Below are 25,089 nucleotides of genomic sequence, written 5' to 3' on the forward strand. Positions count from 1 at the left end.
AAACAAAATTAAATAACCTGCGAAAACACCCGGGCTAACAGGGCAGTAGCTTCTGGATTTCGGCTTCTCGAGACTCACGTGAAAAGAAAGTTATTGTCTACTTGTTCTCCCCCGATTTTGAATTTGCGTTTTCCTTTACATTATTTATGAGCTAATGAAAACAACTTCTTTACCGGCCTGCATATGATTGACAAATCAGCTAACCACACCAAACTGAACTCCACCCGGACTTTTGTTAATCAGGTACAGGGCGGGGCAGAGCAACAACGACAAGAGAAGAGACCGGCTGTAAACTGCAAAGGATTCGGAACAATCAAATAGGGGAAGTTGTTGTTCGCGGGTGGAAGGTTTACTGGGGGGAAAAATCTGCTAAAATGGCTTATATGAAGACTGTAACAGCGGGTCAATCATTTAACAATCAGGATAATTCTACTTTGGCTCTGCCGCCGCCCGGAAGGTTAAGCTCTTTGGCCCGAGTGGATAGTGAACGCAGAGTTAACAACCAAGTACGCATGATGATGCAGAATAAGAAAAATCATCAGTCGACCATTAAACGAGGTACAGGGACCATTTTCTATGTTCACTTTTACTTGTTTAATTGTATCCTCTCAGGTTATAAAGCTAAACTGAAAGCTTCCCTTTTTAAATTGTCATTTTTTTTCCCGCAGTTACATCGTGGTTGCTAATGCATTATTGTTTTAAGTTAATATCAGCACGCTATTATCATATTTTGAAAGATTAAAATGTGTTGAAAATATAAAGTTTACATAAATAGTTTAATTTCTTGAAACGTTTATAATTAGCTCCCAGTGAATGTAGTTAAGTTCGGCTCAGTTTCTTCTTAAAGGTTTCCTATTTTTTATGTGCTCTCTTAATCTCGTGTAACAGAAAAAAATAAATATTGATAATATACTGGCAATACAAAACTTTATCAAATGCCTTTCAAAATATTAATGGGCTTTTTAAAAATTCAAATAGCCATTATGGAAGCGCGTGCGTATACATAGTATAGGGTTGATGTATGAAATATAGATCAGGTGTTTTTTAAGCCACGGGTTCTTACCATTAGCCAAGGTTCATCGACCCCTGGTTTAGAGTTTAAGGTTTTTAACTTACTATATTCCTCTAGCTGTCAATTGCTAACACAATTAACTAACTGCCAGGATCCAGATCAAGGATTTGCAGTGTTCTGGTATCCACTGTATGATAATTAGCAACTTAAGTGATATGCAGAATTGCATTTGAAATTAATGTTTTGAAATGTTTTTTTCTTCCTTTTGTTGCACAGAAGGGTCAAATGGGCAAAAAGACGTTGTTGACCTTGGAAATAGAATGCAAAGTATTACTGTGAAGAGCCAAGGAACTCTGAGGCAAAAGGTAAACCTTCTGAAAAAGATACATTTTCTATGCCAGCTTTCACAAACTAAATGTGTGACAGTAAACAAGGTTAACATTCAATGCACGTTGCTGCTCCTGGAAGCTGAATATAATCTACAACAAGATATTAATCAAACTTGCAGCATTAAATACTGCCCTTTAAATCTAACACTTTTATTAAAATGTCATTGTTTCTTGTCAGTGTACTTGTATGTGTTACACTATCAAAATGCAAAAATAATGATCAAATTTATACTAGATTCAGATATCATTCCAAATGATCTCTGCTTAATGATGGAAAATATTTAGCTAACTGGAAGGTGTATTAGGGAACTTTTATACAATTTGGTGAGCATTAGGTAGTTAGTGATGAAGAAGCTGGAAGTCATAAATTTCTCAGATAGGTAATAGTGAACATTTCACCTCAGGAATACGAACTTCCCGTATTCCTGCATATTGTATTCAAAGTGTCACTGGTTAATCTGTTCCATACCTTGCACTATTTAATATTAATGCACTTAAGTTTGTTATTTATGTGTGATTCATACACAGATTTTACCCTTACCTTCAAAAATTATGTTCTTTACACCCTGATTTGAAGAAATGTTGTCTTATTTCTATATATTATATACATTATATATATGTACATGGTTAAATGAGAATAAACTTCACTTGACTTCCGGCTGTCAATGTCCGTGCCAAACTGTGTGAAATTAAACGAGATCTTGTGATTCCTCTCTCTGTTCTCTAGATATTCATGCTAACCCTGGCAGCCTGCTCCAAGCACCTCTCACTCTGTCTTCTATGGGGAAAAAATCTTGCCCTGCCCATCTATCTTAAACGCTCCCCCGCCCCACAGACACACCTTAAATACATGTCCTCTGGTATTTGACATTTATACACCAGGAAAAAGGTTCCTCAATACACCAGTACTGTTCAGCATCCTGCCATGAATTGGGTGGGGACTTTCCCCTCCCACTCTATTTTTTTTTAAAAAGTATCTCTGACATTCCCCTTGTACTTTGCTCCAATCACCTTAAAATTTTGCCCCTTCATATTAGCCATATTCCACCCTGGGGAAAAATCTCTGACTCTCCACTCGATCTATGCCTCTTATCATCTTGTACTAAGATAAGTGTTTAAGAGGCATTCAGACACACACATGAACAGGCAAGCAATGGTGATACAACCAGGCTCAAAAATGTGATTAATTTCATTTGGCTGTTGAAACTAACTGTACTGAACTTGCCTACATTCTCCTTGTTCTTTTGAGAACAAGGAGTTTTATGAAAACTGCAGTGTGATCACAAGGGTCATCGCAGCTAGAATTCATTGACCAAATAATAACACATAGAATTATAATGAATCACGATTAACTAAGCCGTTGCCCATGATTGGAAAATAGTACATTGTGTATGAATAAGAAAATCTGGAGATGCTGGAAATCTAAGCAACGCACGCAGACACACAAAATGCTGGAGGAACTCGGCAGGCCAGGCAACATCTATGGAAAATAGTTCAGCAGTCCTGTTGAAGGCTGTCATCAATTGTAATTTTTTTTCCGTAGATGCTGCCTGGCTTACCAACCTGGCTTCACCTATCACCTTCTAGCTAGTCTCCTTTCCTTCTTTTTCTGGCATCTTCCGCCTTCCTTTCCAGTTTTGAAGGAGGATCGTGGCCCGTAATGTTTACTGTTTATTAATTTCCTCAAATGCCTCACCTACTGAGTTCCTCCAATATTTTGTGTGTGTTACTTTGGATTTCAAAAATCTGCAGAATTTCTTGTAGTTATGGTTTTCTCAAGATTTATGAAGGAAATGATTTCAAAATAATTAAGTAGCAGAGATTATTCAATTACATACAAGTTTTTCTTGATTACAATATTAGAATCAACACCATCAGCAAATAATTGTCTTTTTATTTTTGTATTCCTGGCTATTTAAATGTATATCAAAAATGGTATAGCTAAATTAAAGTAATTACTGCTTTTTCATAAGATTTATTTTAGTAAGGAAGTCATTGGAAAGTGGAGGTTGTATTATCCAGTTCTAAGCACTGGGAAGTTATTTAGTTGGCTTTTAGTTTTGCGTAGTGTTTCTTGTCCCAGTTTCACAATTCCGTCACGACAGAATTTACCAAAAACATAAATATAGTAATAATGTCAAAGAATATGCTTTTTAATGTGATGAAGAAGCAGAGCCAGTTTTTAACTGCTTCCATTCTCACATGAAATTGCTGCATTATAACTGACAAGATATTTTCAAAATATTAAATCATCTAGCTTTCAATTTCAGTTCTTCACCATGCTTTAGCTTTTATGAAATCAAAACTTAAGAATTTTTGTTTTTAGAACAACAATCAAAGCATGAATTGGATTTGTGACGTCAGTTAAACTCATCAGGTGAATGTTGTAAGATGGAATAGGTTCAGAACGTTAATCATCACTAAAGCTGTTTTGATAGACATAAATTCATGAACACCACCTATATTTCTTATTACTGAGCTATCATAAAGTAATATCACCACAGTTAATTTTCTTCCAGCAAAAGATCTTCAGTGTTTTTCAGAAACATCGCAAGGCTACAGTATTTACGTTCAGTGGCCACTTTATTAGCTACCTCCTGTGGCCACTGAGTGTATGTTTGTGATCCGCTGCTGCTGTAACCCACCCATTCTAAGTGGATGGCGTGCATTCAGAGCCGTTTGTCTGCACACCACTGTTGCATCACATGGTTATTTGAATTATTGTTTCTTTCCTGTCACCTTGAGCCAGTTAGGCCATCCTTCTCAGTACTATCTTATTAACAAGACCAGAAGGTAAAGGAGCAGTATTAGGCCATTTGGCTCATTGAGTCTTCTCTGCCATTTCATCATGGCTGATCCAAATTTCCTCTTTGCCATAATCTCCTGCCTTCTCTCCATATCCCTTCATGACCTGACCAATCAAGTATCTGTCAGCTTCTGATTTAAATATACATAAAGACTTGACCTCCACAGCTGCCTGTGGCAAAGATTTCCACAGATTTGCCACTCTCTGGCTAAAGAAATTCCTCTTCATCTCTGCTGTAAAAGGACACCCCTCTATTCTGAGGCTGTGTCCTCTGGCCTTAGACTCTCCCACCACCAGAAACATTCTCTTCACATCCTCTCTATGAAGACCTTTCACAGTTTGATAGTTTTCAATTGGGTCACCCCTCTCTCTTCTGAATTCTAATAAATACAGGCCGAAAGCTATCAAATACTTCATTTAAGACTAGCCATTCAATCCTGGAAACATTTTCATGAACCTCCTTTAAACCCTCTCCAGTTTCAGCACATCCTTTCTAAGATAAGGGGGCTAAATCTGCTCTCAATACTCCAAGTGAGGCAATACCACTGCTTTATGAAGTCTCAATGTTACATCCTTGCTTTTATATTCTAGTCGTCTTGAAATAAATTCTAACATTGCATTTTCCTTCCTTACCACAGTCTCAAACTGCAAATTAACCTTTAGGGAATCCTGCACAAGGACTCCCAAGGTGTTCTCCCTCCCCCCCACCCCCCACAGAACTACCACTCACTAAATGTTTTCTTCCACAAATTTGTAAGTTGTGGACTGGTGTGTGTAAATTCTCAGGAGATCAGCAGTTACTGAGATATCAAACCACGGTCAGAATTTCTTCCGCATTCTGATGCTTGGTCTGAACAACAACAGAACCTCTAGACAACGTCTGCATGCCTTTACGCATTGAATTGCTGCTAAGTGTTTGGCTGATTAGATATTTGCATTAATGAACACGTGTAGCTAGTAAAATGGCTAATGACTACATGAATAATCTGAGAGAAATCAAAACTAGACTATTTGATGGCAAGAACATTGTTTTCTATGACTTCAAGTAATTTTTCCTCATCCCCTTTCTCTCTTCCTCCATTTTCCACTCTGGCTCCCCACTTGCCTCTTCTCACCTGCCTGTCATATCCCTGTGAGGACTTTTTTTTTTCTTTCTCCATCAGATTCCTCCTCCAGCCCTTTAAGCTTTTCCACCTCACAGCTTCTCCCCTCCTCTACATGCTTTCACTTTCTAGCTTGTACTCCTTCCCCCCTACCCCCTCACGTTATTATTCTTCCTCCCTCATGGTTGCCAGTCCTGATGAAGGGTCTTGGCCCAAAACATTGACTGTTTCTTCCTTTTCATAGATGCTGTCTGACTGCTGAGTTCCTCCAGCATTTTGTGTGTGTTACCCTGAATATCCAATATCTGCAGAATCTCTTGTGTTTATGACCATCTGTCAAATCTGCTCTGATGCTTGGGGTTATTTTATCACAAATTTACTATGCCTTTGTCATTTAATTTTCATAGTACCCCAGAGCTTTCATTATTTATACGTGCACATGGGATATGGCTGTTGGTGTCAAGGCCGCACTTTATTGCCTGTTGCTAATTTCACTTGGACAGTGATTCAACTTCGTGAACCTTTGTTGTCTGTAAGAGAGGTGTAGAATGTGGTGGCTCCCACGTTTCAAGCCACCGTTGATGAAGTATTGATGACATGTTTGGTCTGGATGGTGTGTCATTGAAAAAGGGTTGTGAGTCATGCATTTTTGCCCATGTTCTGGATGGTTGAGACTTTGGATCTTGATGCACCATCAATAACTCACTCTGAGACATAAAGGCGAGATATCGGCTTTTATTGATTCAAAGAAGGAACAAGCAGTGAGTGACCACCATACTACATCCTGGAGACTGAGAGGCCGGGCTTCGGCCTCAATCGCCTTTATACCAGGGTCTGTGGGAGGAGCCACAGGAGCAGTCAGCAGAGGGCGTGTCCAGACAGGTATATGTAGTTCACCACAGATCTAAGAAGGGAGCTGTCTCAAGAGCATTAGTAATACTCTGCAATGCATTCTGCAAATTTTACTGCAATGACAGTGTACTTATGGAGGAAGTACATGAGGGAGTGTTGGATTGGGTTCCAGTCATGCAAGTCCACAGCATCCTGGATGGTGTAAATCTCATCCAAACGTTTGGAAAGTGTGTCAGTGCACTTTAAGAAAAGCACTGGGGAAAAGGAAGTTAATTCCTCGCCACAGAATATTCTCTGCTCTTGAAACCACATAAATTGTGTGGCTGGCCCATTGAAGTTTCTAGGCAATGGTGATGCTGAAGGGTGTAACACTGGTAATGCATTAAATATCAGTGTGGAAGTTAAGCTCTCTCTTGGTCATTTCTCCAGCAAAGATTGTGCCTGAAAGATACTAACTCAAGCCTGAACAGTATGCAGGAAGAGTTGTGGATTAAATTGAGCAACCTGTGTTTGTTTTCTGATTTCTTCACTTCTGAACATGTGACGGAAAGAGATTTTGAAGCATTACTTGGACCTTGGTCACTTCTCCATGGAGCTTTTTGCACAGAGTCCTGGGGCTGAGATGACTGGTTCGCAGCAACCAGTCCCATTTTTCTTTGCGTGAGGTATGGTTCCAGCCAGTGAGAACCGCCTCTTTGATTCTCATTGAGTTAATTTTGCACACGTGTGCCTCATTTGTTCAGATGTCCTCATGCTGTCCTTTCAAATTCAACTTGGTTAGGATGAGGTCTGGAGTCAAAGATTGATAAGCTGTTGTTTAAATGTCACTTGAGGACAGTGTCAAATAGTTCATCCATTGCTTTTCTAATGAATATTTACTGATGAGTCAATTGGTTTTAAAACCCTGTTCAGTCACTCCCTGTTTTCCTGATTAGTGGGAGCTTCAGCTAATTTCACTCCCATACCTATGAAATTCAATGGTGCCTATTAAGAGCATAAGACACAAGAGCAGAATCAGGCCATTTGGCCCATCAAGCTTGCTCTGCCATTCATTTGTGGCTGATGTATTATCACTCTCAACCCTATTCTGCTGTCTTCACCCTGTAAACTTCGATGCCCTTACTAATTAAGAATCTTTGAACCTTCACTTAAAAATGATAACCAATGACTTGGTCTCCACAGCGGTATGCAGCAATAAACTCCACAAATTCACCACCTTCTCGCTAAAAGTAATTCTTCCTCATCTCTGTTCTCAAGGGACATTCTGAGGCTGGGACCTCTGATCCTAGACTCCCCCACTCTAGGAAACATCCTCTCCATGTCCACTCTGCTTAGGCTATCAGCATTCAATAGGTTTCAATGAGATTCCCTCTCTGATGCACCATCAATAACTCACTCTGAGACGTAAGGCGAGATATCAGCTTTTATTGACTGGAAGAAGGAACAAGCAGTGGTTGACCACCATACTACATCCTGGAGACTAAGAGGCCGGGCTCAGGCCTTGATCGCCTTTATACAGGGGTCTGTGGGAGGAGCCACAGGAGCAGTCAGCAAAGGGCATGTCCAGGCAGGTATATGTAGTTCACCACACTTTCATTCTTCTAAACTCCAATGAGTACAGGCCCAGAGCCATCAAATGCTCCTCATGCAATAACCCTTTCACTCCTAAAATCCTTCTTGTGAACTTCCTCTGCACCCTCACCGATACGAACACATCTTAGATACGAGGCTCAAAATTGCTCACAGTGCTTCAAGCGCAGTCTGAGCAATGCCTGAAAGCCTCAGCACTAGGTCCTTGCTTTATATTCTAGGCCTCTCAAAGAATGCTAACAATGCCATTGTCTTCCCTACCATCGACTCAGCCTGCAAATTAACCTTTAGAAAATCCTGCGCAAGGACTCACAAGTCCCTTTGCATCTCTGATTTCAGAATTTTCTCCCTATTTAGAAATTGGTGTACACCTTTACCCCTTCTACCAAAGTACATGGCCGTACACTGTATTCCATCTGCTACTTTGTCTATTAATCTTTCCAAGTCCTCCTTTATAGGCTCTTTTTGGACTCTTACAACCTTTGGCCATTAGGGTAAAGTGACTTTGTCATCTATTCCTTAAAATCTTATAATGACGCAGATAGGGATGACTTAGCTGGTTGGATCTCTCCAAGCGTTGAGGGGACAAACCCATTTCCTCCACTTCCCTATCTTTTATTTCTAATCCTCTTGCAACAACTTCACACCCATGTAGCCAACACCTGTTCTTTGATATTTTTTGCCAGCAACTCTACACCAGTGATAATTTTTAGTATTATCCAATCAGTGCACCTTTGAAAAATGGGAGGAAGCCAAGGTATCTGGGACAAACCAACCATTCAAAGGGAGAATGTGCAAACTCTGTACAGACATGCCTATAAGACAGGTACAAACCTGGCTTCCTGGATCTGTGGGAGAACATCTCGTTGCCATTCCTGTACTATATTTTGACAAATTCTGTTTGTTTCCTACTCTATAACTAGACCTTTAATTTCCCACTCATTTTAGAGTGACTGTATGCTCTAGAGCTTAAACTGATTCAAACCTTTTTATAAATTCACAGACATTTCCTTATCAATATTGACTTTGCTTATTCCCATGCAAAGTCAGAGGAAGGAATATATATTTTCTTTTTACAACTGCTTTCCACCCAGTTCTTGGGTGGAAATTTTGTTAAAGAATGTGATCCAACTTCTATTGTGATGTGATTTATTTTGCAACGAAATAGGCAGATGCAGGTTGGTTTTCATTTCCAGAGGTGAGCCTCAAACATTTTCTTTCGGCAAGAATAGAAAGTTCAAGTTCCACCAACTCCTTTATAAAGCACTACTGCACAACAGAAAGCTAATTCTTTGAGGTGTTATGTATTCAGGCAACAATAAATATATGAGTTTGGCAAGGGTTTTTTTTATAACAAACAACACGTTTATTAAACACAGAAAACAAACCCCCCAAAAGTAAAACACTAACGTAACCGGAAACAACTGCGGTGCGGCAGCCCAAACAGTTCTTAAAGCGATATTGCAAAAACAGTTCTTTAAAGTCTTATTGCCAGAAGTTTGATATGCTCACAGTCCATTTAAAAGGAGAGACTTTATAAGACGATTTAAATTCTCTTTCACTTCGCTTTGCTTGGATCCCTGACGTCGAACTTTTCCCACGAAGAATTTACGAAACGGAACACCTTAAAGGCACTGACCTTTCCTTCCTCACTATCCTCAATCCTTTCTGGTAATCCCAGGGATTAACGCGAGAATAGTCAACGAAATCCTTCCAAATAAGGATCAAACAAAGGCCGAACCTGTTTCACCGTAGAAAGCGATTCTCCTCGATCTTTAACTCCTGAACTTCGATCTTCACTCTCCACTGATTCTCAAACTAGCAGAATTGTAAAGAACCTGCTGGCAATGACCTTTTAAACTTTAGGCATTAGATAAAAACTTAATCCTTCAACTAAATCACGCAGTGGCATGAAGTCAACTTGGCAAATCCAGCCACGAACTGCCCCTCCTCACAGGGTGGGGTCTTCCTTTTATAACCTGTCACATGATCTCTACTGGTGGGAAAATGACGTCACTCCGCCATCACAAGACCATCACCTCAAGTCCAGTATAGCTTGAACCCCAGTCACGTGACAAGGGTACCACCGTCATGTGTCACGAGTACGTAACAGAGGGTTTGTGACCGAATGCCTTTAAGTGCTAATCCAGCATTTACAAGAGTAGTCTGTGTATTTCCCTTACCATCACTTTGCACAATATTATCTGCACAATTTTTTTTTATTTATAGTTCGCCTTAAAAGCAATTCAATAAATAGAATATTCCTGCCACTTTCAGTAAATTGGCCACCAGATGGTAAGGTAGAAATCTAGTATGCTGTTTTTGTTGGTGTTCTACAGAAGTTACATTAGTTAAATGTAAGTATTCCTGGAAACATTTCTGCTGTTGGTAAGCAAAGTTGTACTTTTTATGCTTGACTTTGACTGTTTCTGAAGACTTTTGGTTCTTTAGATAATTTTATCAGCAACCTACTATTTTATCAACATTGCTGCATGGTTTATTAACACTCAGTACAATGTGCAGTATTTTTCATGGGATTATCCTTTGATGAACTTGTAATACAGTACAAAGCCTTGTTAGGGTCTCAGAGGATATCAAAGAATATAAAGAAAAATCTGACTTCTATATGTGTAGAACTTGCCCTTTTTACTGTATTTTACTGTAGGAGATTTACCCCATTATCAAGCAGAAATGAAGACTCAGACCTTGATATAAGGTTAACCCTTTAATAAGTGACTATTGCCTTACGAATCCGACCAATGTCAAGTTGCATCCTAAATATATACAGTAAATTTTGGGCAACAGAACAGCCAAGCATATTTAGTCTGTAATTTCAGGAAGCATTTGTTGGGTATCAGCCAGTTTACAAATGTTCCTGTGCACTACACTAAATAAGAACTCTACGTGTACATTTAGTTCCTCTATTTACTGGACAGTCTTGGACAAAGGCTAACAATACCTCTTTAGTGACATGATCTATTACTCATTATTGTTAGCTAGCATAGGCAAGGCAGCATCAGCTTCTCCTCATGTCACCCTTGAGCAAAAATTAGCTGGTCAAGCTTGACAACAAAATTTATTTCAAAATTCAGTTTTCCTCGTAATTTTTCTTCCACGATATGACATTAATGAATGCAGTTCTTTAGCTGTGATGTTCTGAAGCAAACTTCATCATTTTAAGTACTGTTTTGCTGCTTCTAAATTATAATTTTACAACTTTATTGTTTCAATGATTGTGTTCCCTCATAATCAACACTTCTTTCCTTGCATTCTAAAGGAATGAAAGTGACCATAATTTGCATATTCCTGTTCTACCCAAATGTCAACACAAGTTTATTATATAATTCCCATTCTGATATGTCTATCCATGGCTTCCTCTATTGTCAAAATGAACCCAAACTCAGGTTGGAGGATCAACACCTTATATACCGGCTGGGTAGCCTCCAACCTGATGGCATGAACATTGACTTCTCTAACTTCTGTTAATGCCCCTCCTCCCCTTCTTACCCCATCCCTGACATATTTAGTTGTTTGCCTGTTCTCCATCTCCCTCTGGTGCTTCCCCCCCACCTTTCTTTCTCCTAAGGCCTCCCGTCCCATGATCCTTTCCCTTCTCCAGCCCTGTATCACTTTCGCCAATCACCTTTCTAGCTCGTAGCTTCATCCCACCCCCTCCGGTCTTCTCCTATCATTTCGCATTTCCCCCTCCCCCCACTACTTTCAGATCTCTTTCTATCTTTCCTTTCTGTTAGTCCTGACGAAGGGTCTCGGCCCAAAATGTCGACAGCGCTTCTTCCTGTAGATGCTGCCTGGCCTGCTGTGTTCCACCAGCATTTTGTGTGTGTTGTTGTTTGAATTTCCAGCATCTGCAGATTTCCTTGTGTTTGCATATTACACTGAGAATCAGTTTTTGGAGTGCTTTCACAGTAGATCAAAAAAAAAGTACAATAGAAACAATGTAAAACTACACAAAGAGTGGCAAGCAAACTGTGCAAAAGAAGACAATAGGTGCAAATAGAAAAATATAATAATACTGAGGACATGAGTTATAGAGTTCTTGAAAGTGAGTCCGTAGGTAGTGGAGTCATCTCAGATTTGAGGTGAGTGAAGTCCACAACAGTTCAGGAGCTTGATTATTGAAAGTTGTAACTGTTTCTAAACCTGGTACTAAGTCTCCTGTAACTTCTTCCCAAGGGCAGCAGTGAGAAGAGAGTATGGTCTGGCTGGTGGTCTGTATCCATGGAAGGAATGTACTGTACCTAAAATAAAGCCAGCTCAATGCTCCACCGGCTAGTTCAATGCGATTAAAATAGGGATGGGTTTGTTAGTGATAAGTGGTTCTGGTGGTCTAACATCATGCCCTGCTCATGTGCTGTTTAACATTGAAAAGCTGTAAGAGGTTTACAATGAAAATACTGAATTACTCTGTATATAAACATTTTTCACAACTTTTTAAAAGATTTTTTTTGATATTTGCTTTTGATTTCAGACAAGTGATGAAATCTTGACTTTACACTGAAATTAAAGTTGTGTTCCCTGGACAGTCTGCCATTGTTAAGTTTTAAAACCACACTGCATTAAATACTAGTTTCCGTTTTGTTATTTTTTGCACAGATGTGAACTTTGTTTCAGTCTATATACCTGAATTTACTCTCGTTGCATCATGGGCAGTTAGCAATTACTATTCGTGCTAATTTTAAAAATTGTACTGTGGCATATGCTAGACTCTGAATCTAGGAAAATGCCAGTTCAAAGAACAAAGTGAACTGAAAGGGAAAATAAATGAGGTAAAGGAAGTAGGCTAACTGACTACAAAAAACAAGGCAAAGAGCTTTTGAAAGAATATCACATAATATACAGTATTTGTGGTTAATGGGAGCCTTTGGGATTAAAATGGACAAAGGGACAGCTAGCAGAAAACAAGACCAAATTTGTTTTCAGTGTACTCTATTCTTCAGGGTGTGGAAAAGTGACATTAACTTCGTTCTATGAAAACATACTTTTGCAGACGACATATACCTCAAAAGCATGATAAGCAAATAAGAGAATTAAGGGGGTGACGATGGACTGGAAAATAATGCAGATTGCAGTCAATCTGGTGAAATGTGATAAGCGTGTATTGGTAGAAAAATGATGAGAATAAATTGAAATGCAACAATGTTAGAAGAGTTGGAACACAAGATGTGCTTATTTTTTAAAGGTTGCAGGGCAAGTTGTGGGACAGTATTAATTTGCAAGTGCAGTTTGATTTTTATAAACTGGGATATGATGTATGAAACAAATAACTCAATCCCAACAGGTCAGAGTAGGGCACAGATAGAGTTTTTGGGTCAGTTTTGGGGATGTTACTTTAGGAAAGACCTTAAGACCTTGGTGGGGTTCCAGAGAATCTTGACTGGAATGGCTGCAGAATTAGAGCAGGGGCAGGAATTCAGATTTCTGGATCATGGGACCTCTTCTGGGACAGGTGTGACCTGTACAAAAGGGACAGTTGCACTTGAATCCAAAGGGAGCCAATATCCTTGCAGGCAGGTTTGTTAAAGCTAAATGGGGTGGGGGGGGGGGGGGAATGGGAACCAGTATGATAGAGTTGAGGATGAGCCAGCAGGTTTACAAGTAGATGATGGGTGTAATATGAATGTAAAGAAGGGCAAGCCCAATGATTGGGTACAAATGCTGACAGAGCAAAGAGTTGAATTGTACCACAGAGACAAAATTCAAAAAGGCAAAGAATGCCTGACTGAAGGTACTGTATTTAAATGCACATAGCATTCAGAATAAGGTGGATGAACTTGTGGCACAGTTAGAGATTGGTTGGTATGACGTTGTGGGCATCACTGAGTCTAGATGAAAGAAGGTCATAGCTGGGAGCTTAATAACAAAGGATGTACTTTGTATTGAAAGGACAGGCAGGAAGACATAGGTGGTGGTGTGACTGTCTTGGTAAGAGATGGAGTTACATTTCCAGAAAGTAGTGACATAGGATCAGATAATATTGAATCTTTGAGGGCAGAGTTAAGAAACTGCAAGGGTTAAAAAAAAAAGTGAATAATATATAGGCCTCCAAGTTGTAGCCAAGGTGTGGGGTTGAGATTTTGAAGAGAGCTGGAAAGGGCATGTAATAAGGATAATGTCCCAATTGCAATGGGGGACTTCTGTATGCAAGGGGATTGGGAAAATCAGATTGGTGTCTGATCGCAAGAGAGACAATTTGTTGAATGCATGTGAGATGACTTTTTAGAGCAGCTTGTGCTGCTCGGGGAAAGGCTATCTGAGGTTGGGTGTTGTGCAATAATCCAAACAAGGTAATGATAGAGATCTGGAAGATTACGTGGCTAGCAGGAAGGAGTTTAAGAATAAAATTGGAAGAGCTAGAAAGAGCCATGAGAAAGCCTTGGTGGAGAGGATTAAGGAAAGTACCAAGGCATTCTACAAGTACGTGAAGAGCAAGAGGATAAGATGTGAGAGAATAGGACCACTCAAGTGTGACAGTGGAAAAGTGTGTATGGGACCGGAGGAGATAGCAGAGGTACTTAATGAGTACTGAAGCAAAGTATTCATTATGGAGAAGGATCTTGGCAACTGTCAGAGTGACTTACAGCGGACTGAAAAGCTTGAGCATATTGATATTCAGGAAGAGAATGTGCTGGAGCTTTTGGAAAGCATCTAGTTCGATGAGCCACCAAGACTGGATGAGATGTACCCCAGGCAACTGTGGGAGGTGAGGGGGGAGATTGGTGAGCCTCTGGCAATGACCTTTGCATCATCAATGGAGGCAGGACAGGTTCTGGGGGATTGGCAGGTTGCAGCTGTTGTTCCCTTATTCAAGAAAAGGAGTAGAGATAGCCCAGAAAGTTACAGACCAGTGAGTCTTACTTCAGTGGTTGGTAATTTGATGGAGAAGATCCTGAGAGGCAGGATTTATAAATATTTGGAGAGGCATAATATGATCAGGAGTAGTCAGTATGGCTTTGTCAAAGGCAGGTTATGCCTTACAAGCCTGACTGAATTTTATTTTATTTTTTGAGGATGTGACTAAACACATTGATGAAGGAAGAGCAGTAGATGTAGTGTATATGGATTTCAGCAAGGCATTTAATAAAGTACCCCATGCAAGGCTTATTGAGAAAGTAAGGAGGCATGGGATCCAAGGAGACTTTGGAGGCTTTGTGGATCCAGAACTGGCTTGCCCACAGAAGGCAAAGAGCATTTGTAGACGGGTCATATTCTGCATGGAGTTCGGTCACCAGTGGTGTGCCTCAGGGATCTGTTCTGGGACCCCTTACTCTTTGTGGTTTTTATAAATGATCTGGATGAAGAAGGGGAGGGATGGATTAGTAAATTTGCGTTGGAGTTGCATATAATAAGGTCTTTTAAGAGACTCCTGGATAGGTACATGGAACTTAGAAAAACAGAGGGCTGTGGGTAACCTGCAGTAATTTCTAAGGTAAGGACATGCTCGTCACAGCTTTGTGGGCTGAAGGACCTATATTGTGCTGCAGGTTTTCTATGTTTCTAAATTTTATTAGGGAGCTTAATGTAAGGGAACCCTTAGGAAGGAGTGATCATAATATGATTGAATTTGTTCTGCCATTTGAGAGGGAGAAGTGTAAGTCATATTTATCAGTATCACAGTGGAATAAAGGGAATTACAGAGGCATGGGAGAGAAGCTTGCCCAGGTAGATTGGAGGGGTATATTAGCGAGGATGATAGCAGAGCACAGGTGGCTGAAGTTTCTGGGAATAATTGCAAGGTGCAGGATAGATATGTTACAAAGAAGTAGTTGTTTTCATATAGCAGGGGTAGGCAACAGGGGCTGACAAGGGAACTTAAGGAATGCAAGAAGTCGGGCAAAGGGCATATAATGAAGCAAAAGTGATTGCAAACTTTTAAAATCCCAAAAAAAGACAACTAAAAAAAGCTGTAAGAATGGAAATATATGGACAAACTAGCCAATAATATAAAGCAGGATACCAGAAGTTTTTAGTTATATCGCAAGTAAAAGGGTGAGAGTTTTTTTTAAAGATTATGAAGACACTCAGTCCTCATTGTCATTTAGTAATGCATGCATTAAAAAATGATACAATGTTCCTCCAGTATGATATCACAAAAACACGAGAGACCAAGACTAACTGACAAAAACCACATAATTATAACTAAAAACACAAAATGGTGGCAGAACTCAGCAGGCCAGACAGCATCTATGGGAGGAGGTAGTGACGACGTTTCGGGTCGACCATCCCATGTTACTTCACTCCTGATGAAGGGTTTCGGCCCGAAACGTCGTCACTACCTCTTCCCATAGATGCAGTCTGGCCTGCTGAGTTCTGCCACCATTTTGTGTTTTTAGTTATTTCCAGCATCTGCAGATTCACTCATGTTGCCACATAATTATAACATATAGTTACAACAGTGCAAAGCAATACCGTAATTTGATAAAGAGCAGACCATGGGCACGGTTTAAAAAAATGTCTCAAAGTCCCCGACAGCCCATCATCTCACGCAGATGGTAGAAGGAAGAAAAACTCTTCCTGCCATGAACCTCCAGCGCCGCAAACTTGCCAAAGCAGCACCCTGGAAGCACCCGACCACAGCCAACTCTGAGTCCGTCTGAAAACTTCGAGCCTCCGACCAGCCCGCCGACACCGAGCACCATCTCTGCCGAGCGCTTCGACCCCGGCCCCGGCCGCCAAGCAACAGGCAAAGCCAAGGATTCGGGGCCTTCCTCTCCAGAGATTTCTCGATCACACAGTAGCAGCGGCAGCGAAACGGGCTTGTCAGAAGTTTCACCAGATGTTCCTCCGTGCTTCTCGCATCCGTCTCCATCAAATCAGGATTGTACACGGCATCCTACTTGACAGATATTCATCCCGGAGTGGCCGCTGCGTGCTGCGTCGTGCTGCCATCTTCTCTTAATAGTGGAGCACTGGAAAATAATGCTGCTGAGGCAATAATGGGGGTCAAAGAAATGGCAGATGTGCTTAATGGGTACTCTGCATCTGTCTTCACTGTGGAAGACACTAGCAATGTGCCACATTTCCAGGGGTATCAGGGAGCAGGAGTGATTGCTATTGCTATTACAAAGGAAACAGTGCCAAGCAAACTGAAAGATCTTAAGGTAGATAAATCATCTGGACCAGATGGACTACATCCCAGAGTTCTGAAACAGGTTGCTGAAGAGATAGCAGATGCATTGGTTATGAGATTGAAAGAATCACTTGATTCTGGCATGTCTGTGGAGGACTGGAAAGTTGCAAGAGTCACTCCGTTTTTTTAAGAAGGGAAGAAGGCAAAGGAAGGAAATTATAGGCCAGTTAACCTAACCAGTGCTTGGGAAAGTGTTGGAGTCCATCATTAAGTTTCGGGCTACTTGAAGACTAATGATAAAATAAGTCGGTCAGCATGGTTTCTGTAAAGGGAAATCTTGCCTGACAAATCTGTTGGAGTTCATTGAGAAAGTAACAAGCAGGGTGGACAAAGGAGACGCAGTGCATGTCAATTACTTGAATTTTCAGAAGGCATTTGATAAGATTCCACACATGAGGCTGCTTAAGTTAAAATCCTGCGGCACTGTAGGAGAGATACTGGCATGGATAGAGGAATAGCTGGCAGGCAGGGGGCAGCGAGTGGGAATAAAGGGGCCTTTTCTGTTTGGCTGCCCGTGACGAGTGGCATTCCTCAGGGGTCAGTATTGGAACAATGGGCAAAAAGGTAGCAGATGGAATAGTGTTGGGAAATGTATGATAATGCATTTTGGTGAAAGGAACTTAAATGCAGACTATTATTTAAATAGGGAGAAAATTCAAGCATCAGGGATGCAAAGGGACTGGCAGTCCTCGTTCAGGACTCCCAGAAAGTTATTTTACAGATTGAGTCTGTGGTAAAGAAGGCAAATTCACTGTTGGCATTCATTTCAAGAGGAATAGAATACAAAAAACAATGAGATAATGCTGAGGCTTTACAAGACATCTATCAGTCAGCGCTTGAAATATTGTCAACAGTTTTGGACCCCATATTTCAAAGGATGGGTTGTTATTGGAGAGAGAGTCCAGAAGAGGTTCTCAAGGATGATTCCAGGAATGAAATGGTTAACATATGACGAGTGTTTAGCAGCTTTGGGTTTGGGTGTGTACTCACTGGAATTTAGAAGAATCCAGGGGAGGGCGATCTCATTGAAGCTTACCGAATTTTGAAAGGACTAGATAAAGGGGATGTGGAGAGGATGTTTCCTCTGCTGGGGATGTCCAGAACTAGAGGACACCACCTCAAAATTGAGGGGTGGCCCTTTAGAACAGAGGTAAGGAGGAATTCTTTTAGTCTGTGGAATGCTCTGGCACAGACTGTGGAGGAGACCAAGTCCATGGGTATATTTAAAGCAAAAATTGATTGTTTCCCAATTGTCAGGGCATCAAAAGATATGGCGAGAAGTCAGGTGTATGGGTAGAGTGGGATCTGGGACCAGCCATGATGGAATACTGAAGCAGACTCGTTGAGTTGAATGGCCTAATTCTGGTCCTATGTCTTATGGACACCGGGGATGAAAAGCCTCATTATGTAGAGAAATTGACAACTGAGATTGTTTTTGCAGCAGATGCAACCAGTGAGAGATAGAATCCTAGGGAAATAACTGCACAGAAACAAATGCTTTAGCCCATTTAGGTGACTATAAATCACCTATTCACACTAGTCCTGTTTCAGTCTCATTTCTTTGAAACATTCTCTCCATATTCTCATAGGCTCCCTGCAAACTCTTAACATGCATTTACACATGAAGGCCAGTTTTATTGTGGACAGTTACCTGACCAACCCACAACTACTTATGATCTTTATTTTATTTTGGACAGTAGTAACAAGCCCTTCCAGCCCAGTGAGCTCCTGTTGCCCAATTAGACCCACGTGACAAAGTAGCCTACCAGCCTGTACATCTTTGGAATGTAGGAGGAAACCAGTGCGTCCGAGGCAAAACATAAAACACTTCAAAGGCATCGGCAAAATTGAACCCAGATCTCTGGCACCGTAATAGTATTACTTTAACAGCTGCCCCACCTTGCCACCCTTGTGGGAGGGTACTAAGCACCTCGGTGGGGGGGGGGGGGGGGGAATCCAAGCAGTCGCACATAGAGCATGCATATTCTTGATGCCAAAGTTGAACCTGTGAGGCATTCATTTTACTAGCTGTGCAGCCAAAGAGGTGCTCAAAAATCACAGGAGTTGGTCTAGTTAGATTTAGATGGCTATTTGAAGAACCTGAACAAGTATAGTGACCCATAATGGGCTCTCATCTTGTTTCTTTCCGTGAATGGCTATGTATAAAGTGGCACTCAGTTAATGTATGCATAAAAATAGCAGAATAACAATGAATTAAATTGTGATATTGCTTATTTTTAATACATAGTCTGCAAATATGCACTATAATTTCTGATCTATTTATAGTTCCTTTTTGACCACACTGCTAGTGGCATTAATGAGGTTTGTCACCAAATAATCACTTTATTTAATAGGACAATTATGTTTTGTTTGGACTGGGATACTGTTAAAATATAACTCATTTGGAACCAGCCTTTAATCAAGTCAATGTTAAATTTCCAAAGTTACTTACACTTCCAGGAAGCATAGTATATAAAGTGGTTTCAAATTAAAAGACTAGAACAGATTATATCAAGAAGTTAAATTGTAGAACAAAATTGAGGAGGAAAGAAAATGAAGAATTGTCCATATTACATTTAATAATTCATCATTGTGAACTTATTGAAACACAATACTCTAATGGAAGTGGGGAATTTTCCAAAGCCTCAAAACAGCTGGTGACTTAATATCAAACAACCAATGTCTCAATAACATCAATGTCGGCTTGTAGTGGTGTGCTACACACAGCGCTAAAATTACGACACTGAGTCGGTAACTGCAGTCGAAGTAAAACTTTATTCGAAATCTTCAGCCTCACTTTTAAGCCTCCCTCAACCTGCCCCCCATGGCGCAGAGGCTCCAAAGCTCTGTGCTCGCAAACCCCCGTAGGCTATCTAATTGTGAGTCGGTTCGGATGTGCCAGGAAATGGGTCGCCATAGGCTCTCATTAGCCTGGCGATAGAAATTGGAGCAAGGTTGAGGTCAGTTTAACTTGTATTCAAGATTCACCAATTTTTGCTGATTAAAATTAATCTTGGAATATTACTGCCATTACTGTTAGAAGCCATTTTTATATAGGTAACTAAGGTGTTACACACATTTGCTCTGAACTGAAATCAGTGGTAGAAAACTGGCGTGTGGGAGGAGGTTGAATTTATTGCAGTTCGACTTTTGGTTGAAAACTGATGGAGCTGTTAATACTCAGCCGGTCAGGCCGTGTGGATGAAAAGAGAGAGGTGTCACTTTTTGGGTCAGTAACCTTTCATCTGAAAAGAGAAATTTCTGAAGAGAGGTCTTTAACCTGAAATGTCTGACATACTGTGTATTTCCAGCATGTTCTACTTTGCTTCAGATTCCCCGGTATCTGCATGTATGTTTGGATTAAGTCGTGCATATTTGACACTTGGTGACGTTTTTATGGAACTGAAAGATAAGTGGCATTAAGATTTAATTAACTTCAGATATTGTGTTTGTGGGTTGCTGCTATAATTATGTTGTAATCCACATCAAGCCAAACCCCTTGTAGTAATGAAAACTGAAGATTTGTTTGAGCCTTTCTTTGTCATGTTAAAACAAGCATTGCAGTTTTTGAATTTAATCTTGAAAGGAAGCAAGCATGTGGACTTTTGATTTGCTAAGTGGAAAAAGAAAATTAATGTGTGGGACATACTTTAAACATCTTGTGGTTCATTGAGAGACTACTGGATTTGGTGAAATACATGAGACAGGTTTTATTTTGAATGTCATAGATGATCAGTGAGTGCAGCTTCTCAGTTTCCCTGTAATATGAGCTCTCAAAACAATTTGAAAATCATATTATTTATTTTACCAAAACAATATTGTCCAGGAGATTGGTATGAACCTTACACTTTGCGCCAGACCCTTCAGTCTCCCTCATCATCCACTGTTAGAAGTAAGGAAGTTGCTAATTTCCCCCCTCTCTTCATTGGCTATACAGCTTTTCTAGGCTCACACTTTTTTTCTAGGGATTACAGGCTCAAAGCCCTGTGTCCCCAATGCACACTGCTCAACACATCTCTATGTACAATGTGTAATGATGTAATGACCCCCTTTAAGCAAAGATTCCATCCAGTATGCTTATTCCTGGAAGCTCATCCTGAGCACTCGGTTAAGTGTTGTAACAGAGTTGTATGTAGCTAAGTCATAAATTCTAAGGGCAGAATGGTATAATCCATAAGTGCATAAATTAGAAGAAACATGCTTTATTTGAAGTTAATGTTTCTTGTGACTACTTTTGTAAGTGAAACTTACCAAGACTTTTAGAGTATCCAAGGCCCACTTAAAAATCTTATTTTACAAATGCTGCAATATTTGGGGGATGTTTCTTCCATGCAACTGATATATTCATATTTAGGGTCACTGGAATAAGCATACTTGTGAGCAATGATGTGCAGCAGATGCTTAGTAAATACTTAAATGATGTTTTCCCCCTGCCCCCCCCCCACTCTATTGTACCATCAAGAGCTTTTCAGGTTACTGGCACAGGAACAGTTAAACTAGAGTAAAAATGAGATGTGTGCTAGGCCTTCTTTGGCCAATGGTTGTAAGAGACCTGTCTGAGTTGTGCTGGGAACCTGTTTCCCATGTTGTCCCCTGCAAAAATCTCTCTTGTCCATCAAGGTTGTTTTGTAGTGTTGGACACTTGGAAAAAGTGTTTGTTGATTCACTGCACGCTTGATGAACTAATGTGACTTTCCAAACTCGCAAGGTTGTTGTAGTTCTTGTTGTTTTGGGTTTCAGGTCCTAATTTTAATGAAAACTTAATGTCATAATTTTATTTTCATAGACTTCACCCTATGATGGTACAATGAATGGATTTCCTAAAGTGGAAGACAACCATCTTTATGGAACGGGAATCACAAGAGGGAAACGGCACAAGAGTGTGTTCAGTTCATACAGCGTGAAGGGGACCAGATCAATTAGTGCCCCATCATATCGCAAATATTCTGGTCCATACAGTCCACAGAGTGATAATGATGTCTTTCTCTACGGTATTTCATCCAGCCGAAGTGAGCCAGATCTCATTAATGTCGGAACTTCAGCAACAATCAAACGAAAAAAAAGCAACCGCAGAGCGTCAGCCCAGACCAGGAGTTACTTTATGAGAACAACCAAGACCATGCCGTCTCGCATTCTTTCAGACACTAGAAGTCCTGAAAACGTTAGGTTAGTACGGTCATGTACGCAGCTTCAACCTCCAAAGAGAGACGGTACCAGAAGGAAAGTCGATGGAGTGCGGTAAGTTTGATAATGATTTAACTTGATAATATGGTCAGGGATTTCAGTTAAGATTGCAGTATGGCTATAATAAAGAAGGCCTTGGGCGTATTCAAAAGTGATCTAGTTGGTCTTATTCCTCTAAAATTTCTCAGCAATATTTTTTTTTCCCTTCTGACATCAATGATTACCACTACCTGTCAGGCAGTGACAGCTAGGTGTCATTTAACAGTATTCACATGAAATTGAGGGTGACGGAAATCTGTCTAGTCATCAAATTTGCAGCTGCTAGCAGCAAATACAATACAGTTAGTTTACTGAAAAATATGTACTGGAGGGCTTGTTGAACTGGAGAATGAGCCACCAAATGGGGGTTTTTGCAGCAATGGAAGAACTTGAGAGTGCCTTCCTACCTCCGTTCATAAATAATTTTCCCATATTTGAGAACGTTAATTGTTAGTGATTAGCTTTTATAATGTGAGGGTTTGAGTTTTAAAACACATTTTGCAGGTTCTGTTAAGCTGGCTGGTGGAACATGTCAGCAATTATGAAAAAAAAATCACTGTCAACTTCTCAACCAAAGGTGAATGAATAAGGTGCAGAAACAAAGCCAAGAACCTAAAATTCTATGTCTGCTTTGAGTGAGGGGGGAAAATTCTTCATTTCATCTGAAATTGCCTACCCCTTACTTTGAGACTTTGATCCCTGCTCCCAACTGCTTCAGCCATATGGAAACAGCATATAGGAGGAAGACTGAAAGTCAGTCTGAGTGGTGCCACAACAACAGCCTCTCACTCAATGTCAGCAAGACGAAAGAGCTGATTATTGACTTCAAGAAGAAGAAATTGGAGGTTCATGAGCCAGTTCTCATCGGTGGGGTATGGTTAAAGGTGGAGAAGGTCAGCAACTTTTAATTCCTCAGTGTTATCATTGAGAATCTGGCCTGGGTGCAATACATAAGTGCCATTACAAAGAAAGAAAACACTTTATGAAGTGTGGCTACATGCTTTAATTAATTGGAAGTGTTGAATTGCTCCTACTAACCCTGTTTGTAACAACTATTCAGTGTCATGTACCTCTTCTCCTGGGCAGAGTAATGATAGAATCATCCTGATCCTCACCTCCCTTCCATCCCACCAACCTCTGCATTCAATGGACCTTGCTTCATAATTTTTGCCATCTTTAATGAAGCTTCACACCACCAGACAAATCTTACCCTTCACCCCCAATTCAGCATTTTGAAGGGACCTTTCCTTTCACAACTCACTGGTCTGCTTTTCTTCCCCACTTATCTGTCCCATTCTTAAGACACATTCCCTTGCAAGGGTCTTCCCTTTCTGCTATCCAGGGATCTAAACAGTTGTGCTCGGTGAAGCAGCAGTTGGCTTGCACTCCTTGCCACCTGTGCACTGTTCGGAATGTGGTCCTTTCTGCACTGGAGAAACCAAATACAGATGGTGCAACTTGCAATTAGTAATTTGAGCTTCCTGTTGCCTGTCATTTGACTCCTCCACCCTGTCTCACTCTGTTGCTTCCTGTACAAGGTCCAATATGAGCTTTGAGAATCAACATCCTGTTTCATGTTTGGTCAGGGTCCGACCTTCCAGAATTGATATCAAATTGTACAGCTTTGGCCATCTTCCTTTTCCTGCCCAATTTAAAACTATTCCTGCTAGTAATTATCCACCTATGGTAATGGAATTTGCAGAAGCTGACCTGATGACATTTCCATTAGGCTGCACTTGATATTTTATACTCCTTTTGTCTGAAACTGATACTGTTAAACCAGTATTGCCTTTATCTTACTGTCCTGCCTCATCATCTCTGTAATTTAAAACTAGCATGTTTTTTTTTTCCCTGTCTCTTAACAACCTGAAGAATTAACTCACTCATTTTCATTAGTTGTAAATTCTGACTGGCCTACTGATCATTTCCAGCATTGTTTATTTCAATGCCTTCAGTCAGTATTGGTTTGTCCTGGAAGCATAGAGTTAGTTCTGTGGCTCAGAAATGGGTGCCTTGGCCCAACTTATCCAAGGAGCCTTTCTAAGTTGGTCCCATTTGTCACATTTCTGTGCCCCTCAGTATTAATCAGGATCACTGGCAAATGTCGAAGTTTATTGTGGCAGCAATACAGTTGGAGCTGCTCACGCAGATTGTCTTTTTAATGGCACCACCGGAAGCTCTCAAGGTTTGCTATCCATAAGCCTTTTAAATGTGGTAATTTTACTGACACATACCACTTCCTCTGACAGCTCATTCCATACGCCCACCACCCTGAACAACCCATCTTTTTCCTGTCTCTACATAAACTTTTATACTCTTTTGTGTGTAGTAAACAATCTTAGCATTAACTGAGGATAGTTGTTTCATTGTTCCAAAGTACAAAACAGCAGTTAATCTTCCATTCTTGTTAATGTACAACCAGTCCCCATTCCTGCAATTGTCCTTCATTCACTATTCACTGTTTCAATTTTCTGAGTTTGCTTACCTAAAAGAATGTTCTAAAATGGCTCAAAATATTACATTCAGCTTCAGTGGAAAAGCTGATGTTTTCTCAATGTTAATGCTATTTTAGCATTGTTAATTCCTAATTATTTTGAACATGGAGAACTAAATTGATAGGGAGCAACCGGTCCAACGTGTGGCAGGCAAATTCTGTTGGCGTCAATGTGTCCACTGTAAATGGTCAAGATTGCAATTGAGTACTTCACAACATGGATTGGAATTGCAAATAGGACCAAAAATGCATTGGATTAAGTTGTTCCAGATCCAAGTGACTAAACTGTATTTGAATATTCTGGATTTTGAGAATTTGGAAGAAAAATCATACTACAGGAAACTTGCTGTGGGTGCAATACAATTTGTGCAGAGAGGAAAATGGTTGAGATTTTGGGTTAACATTTGAACTGTGAAGGTCAGAATAAAATAAATTTTAATATGTAATAAGAGGAGTGAAAAACAAAAACATA

The 25,089-nt window shown here is 40.3% G+C and overlaps 1 protein-coding gene across 1 annotated transcript in view; it reads left to right on the forward strand.

Annotated features, from left to right (window-relative positions):
• The first annotated feature begins 238 nt into the window (after positions 1-238).
• The window catches only part of LOC132381182 (plakophilin-1-like), a 56,197-nt gene continuing 31,346 nt past the window's right edge, over positions 239-25,089 (forward strand). The window contains exons 1-3 of the mRNA XM_059950476.1: positions 239-558; positions 1,289-1,377; positions 21,687-22,138. Coding sequence (XP_059806459.1) covers positions 375-558; positions 1,289-1,377; positions 21,687-22,138 — 725 coding nt within the window. The 5' untranslated portion in view covers positions 239-374. The remainder of the gene's footprint in view (positions 559-1,288; positions 1,378-21,686; positions 22,139-25,089) is intronic.

This window comes from Hypanus sabinus, chromosome 25 (assembly GCF_030144855.1).
Source record: "Hypanus sabinus isolate sHypSab1 chromosome 25, sHypSab1.hap1, whole genome shotgun sequence".
Lineage (NCBI taxonomy): Eukaryota > Metazoa > Chordata > Chondrichthyes > Myliobatiformes > Dasyatidae > Hypanus > Hypanus sabinus.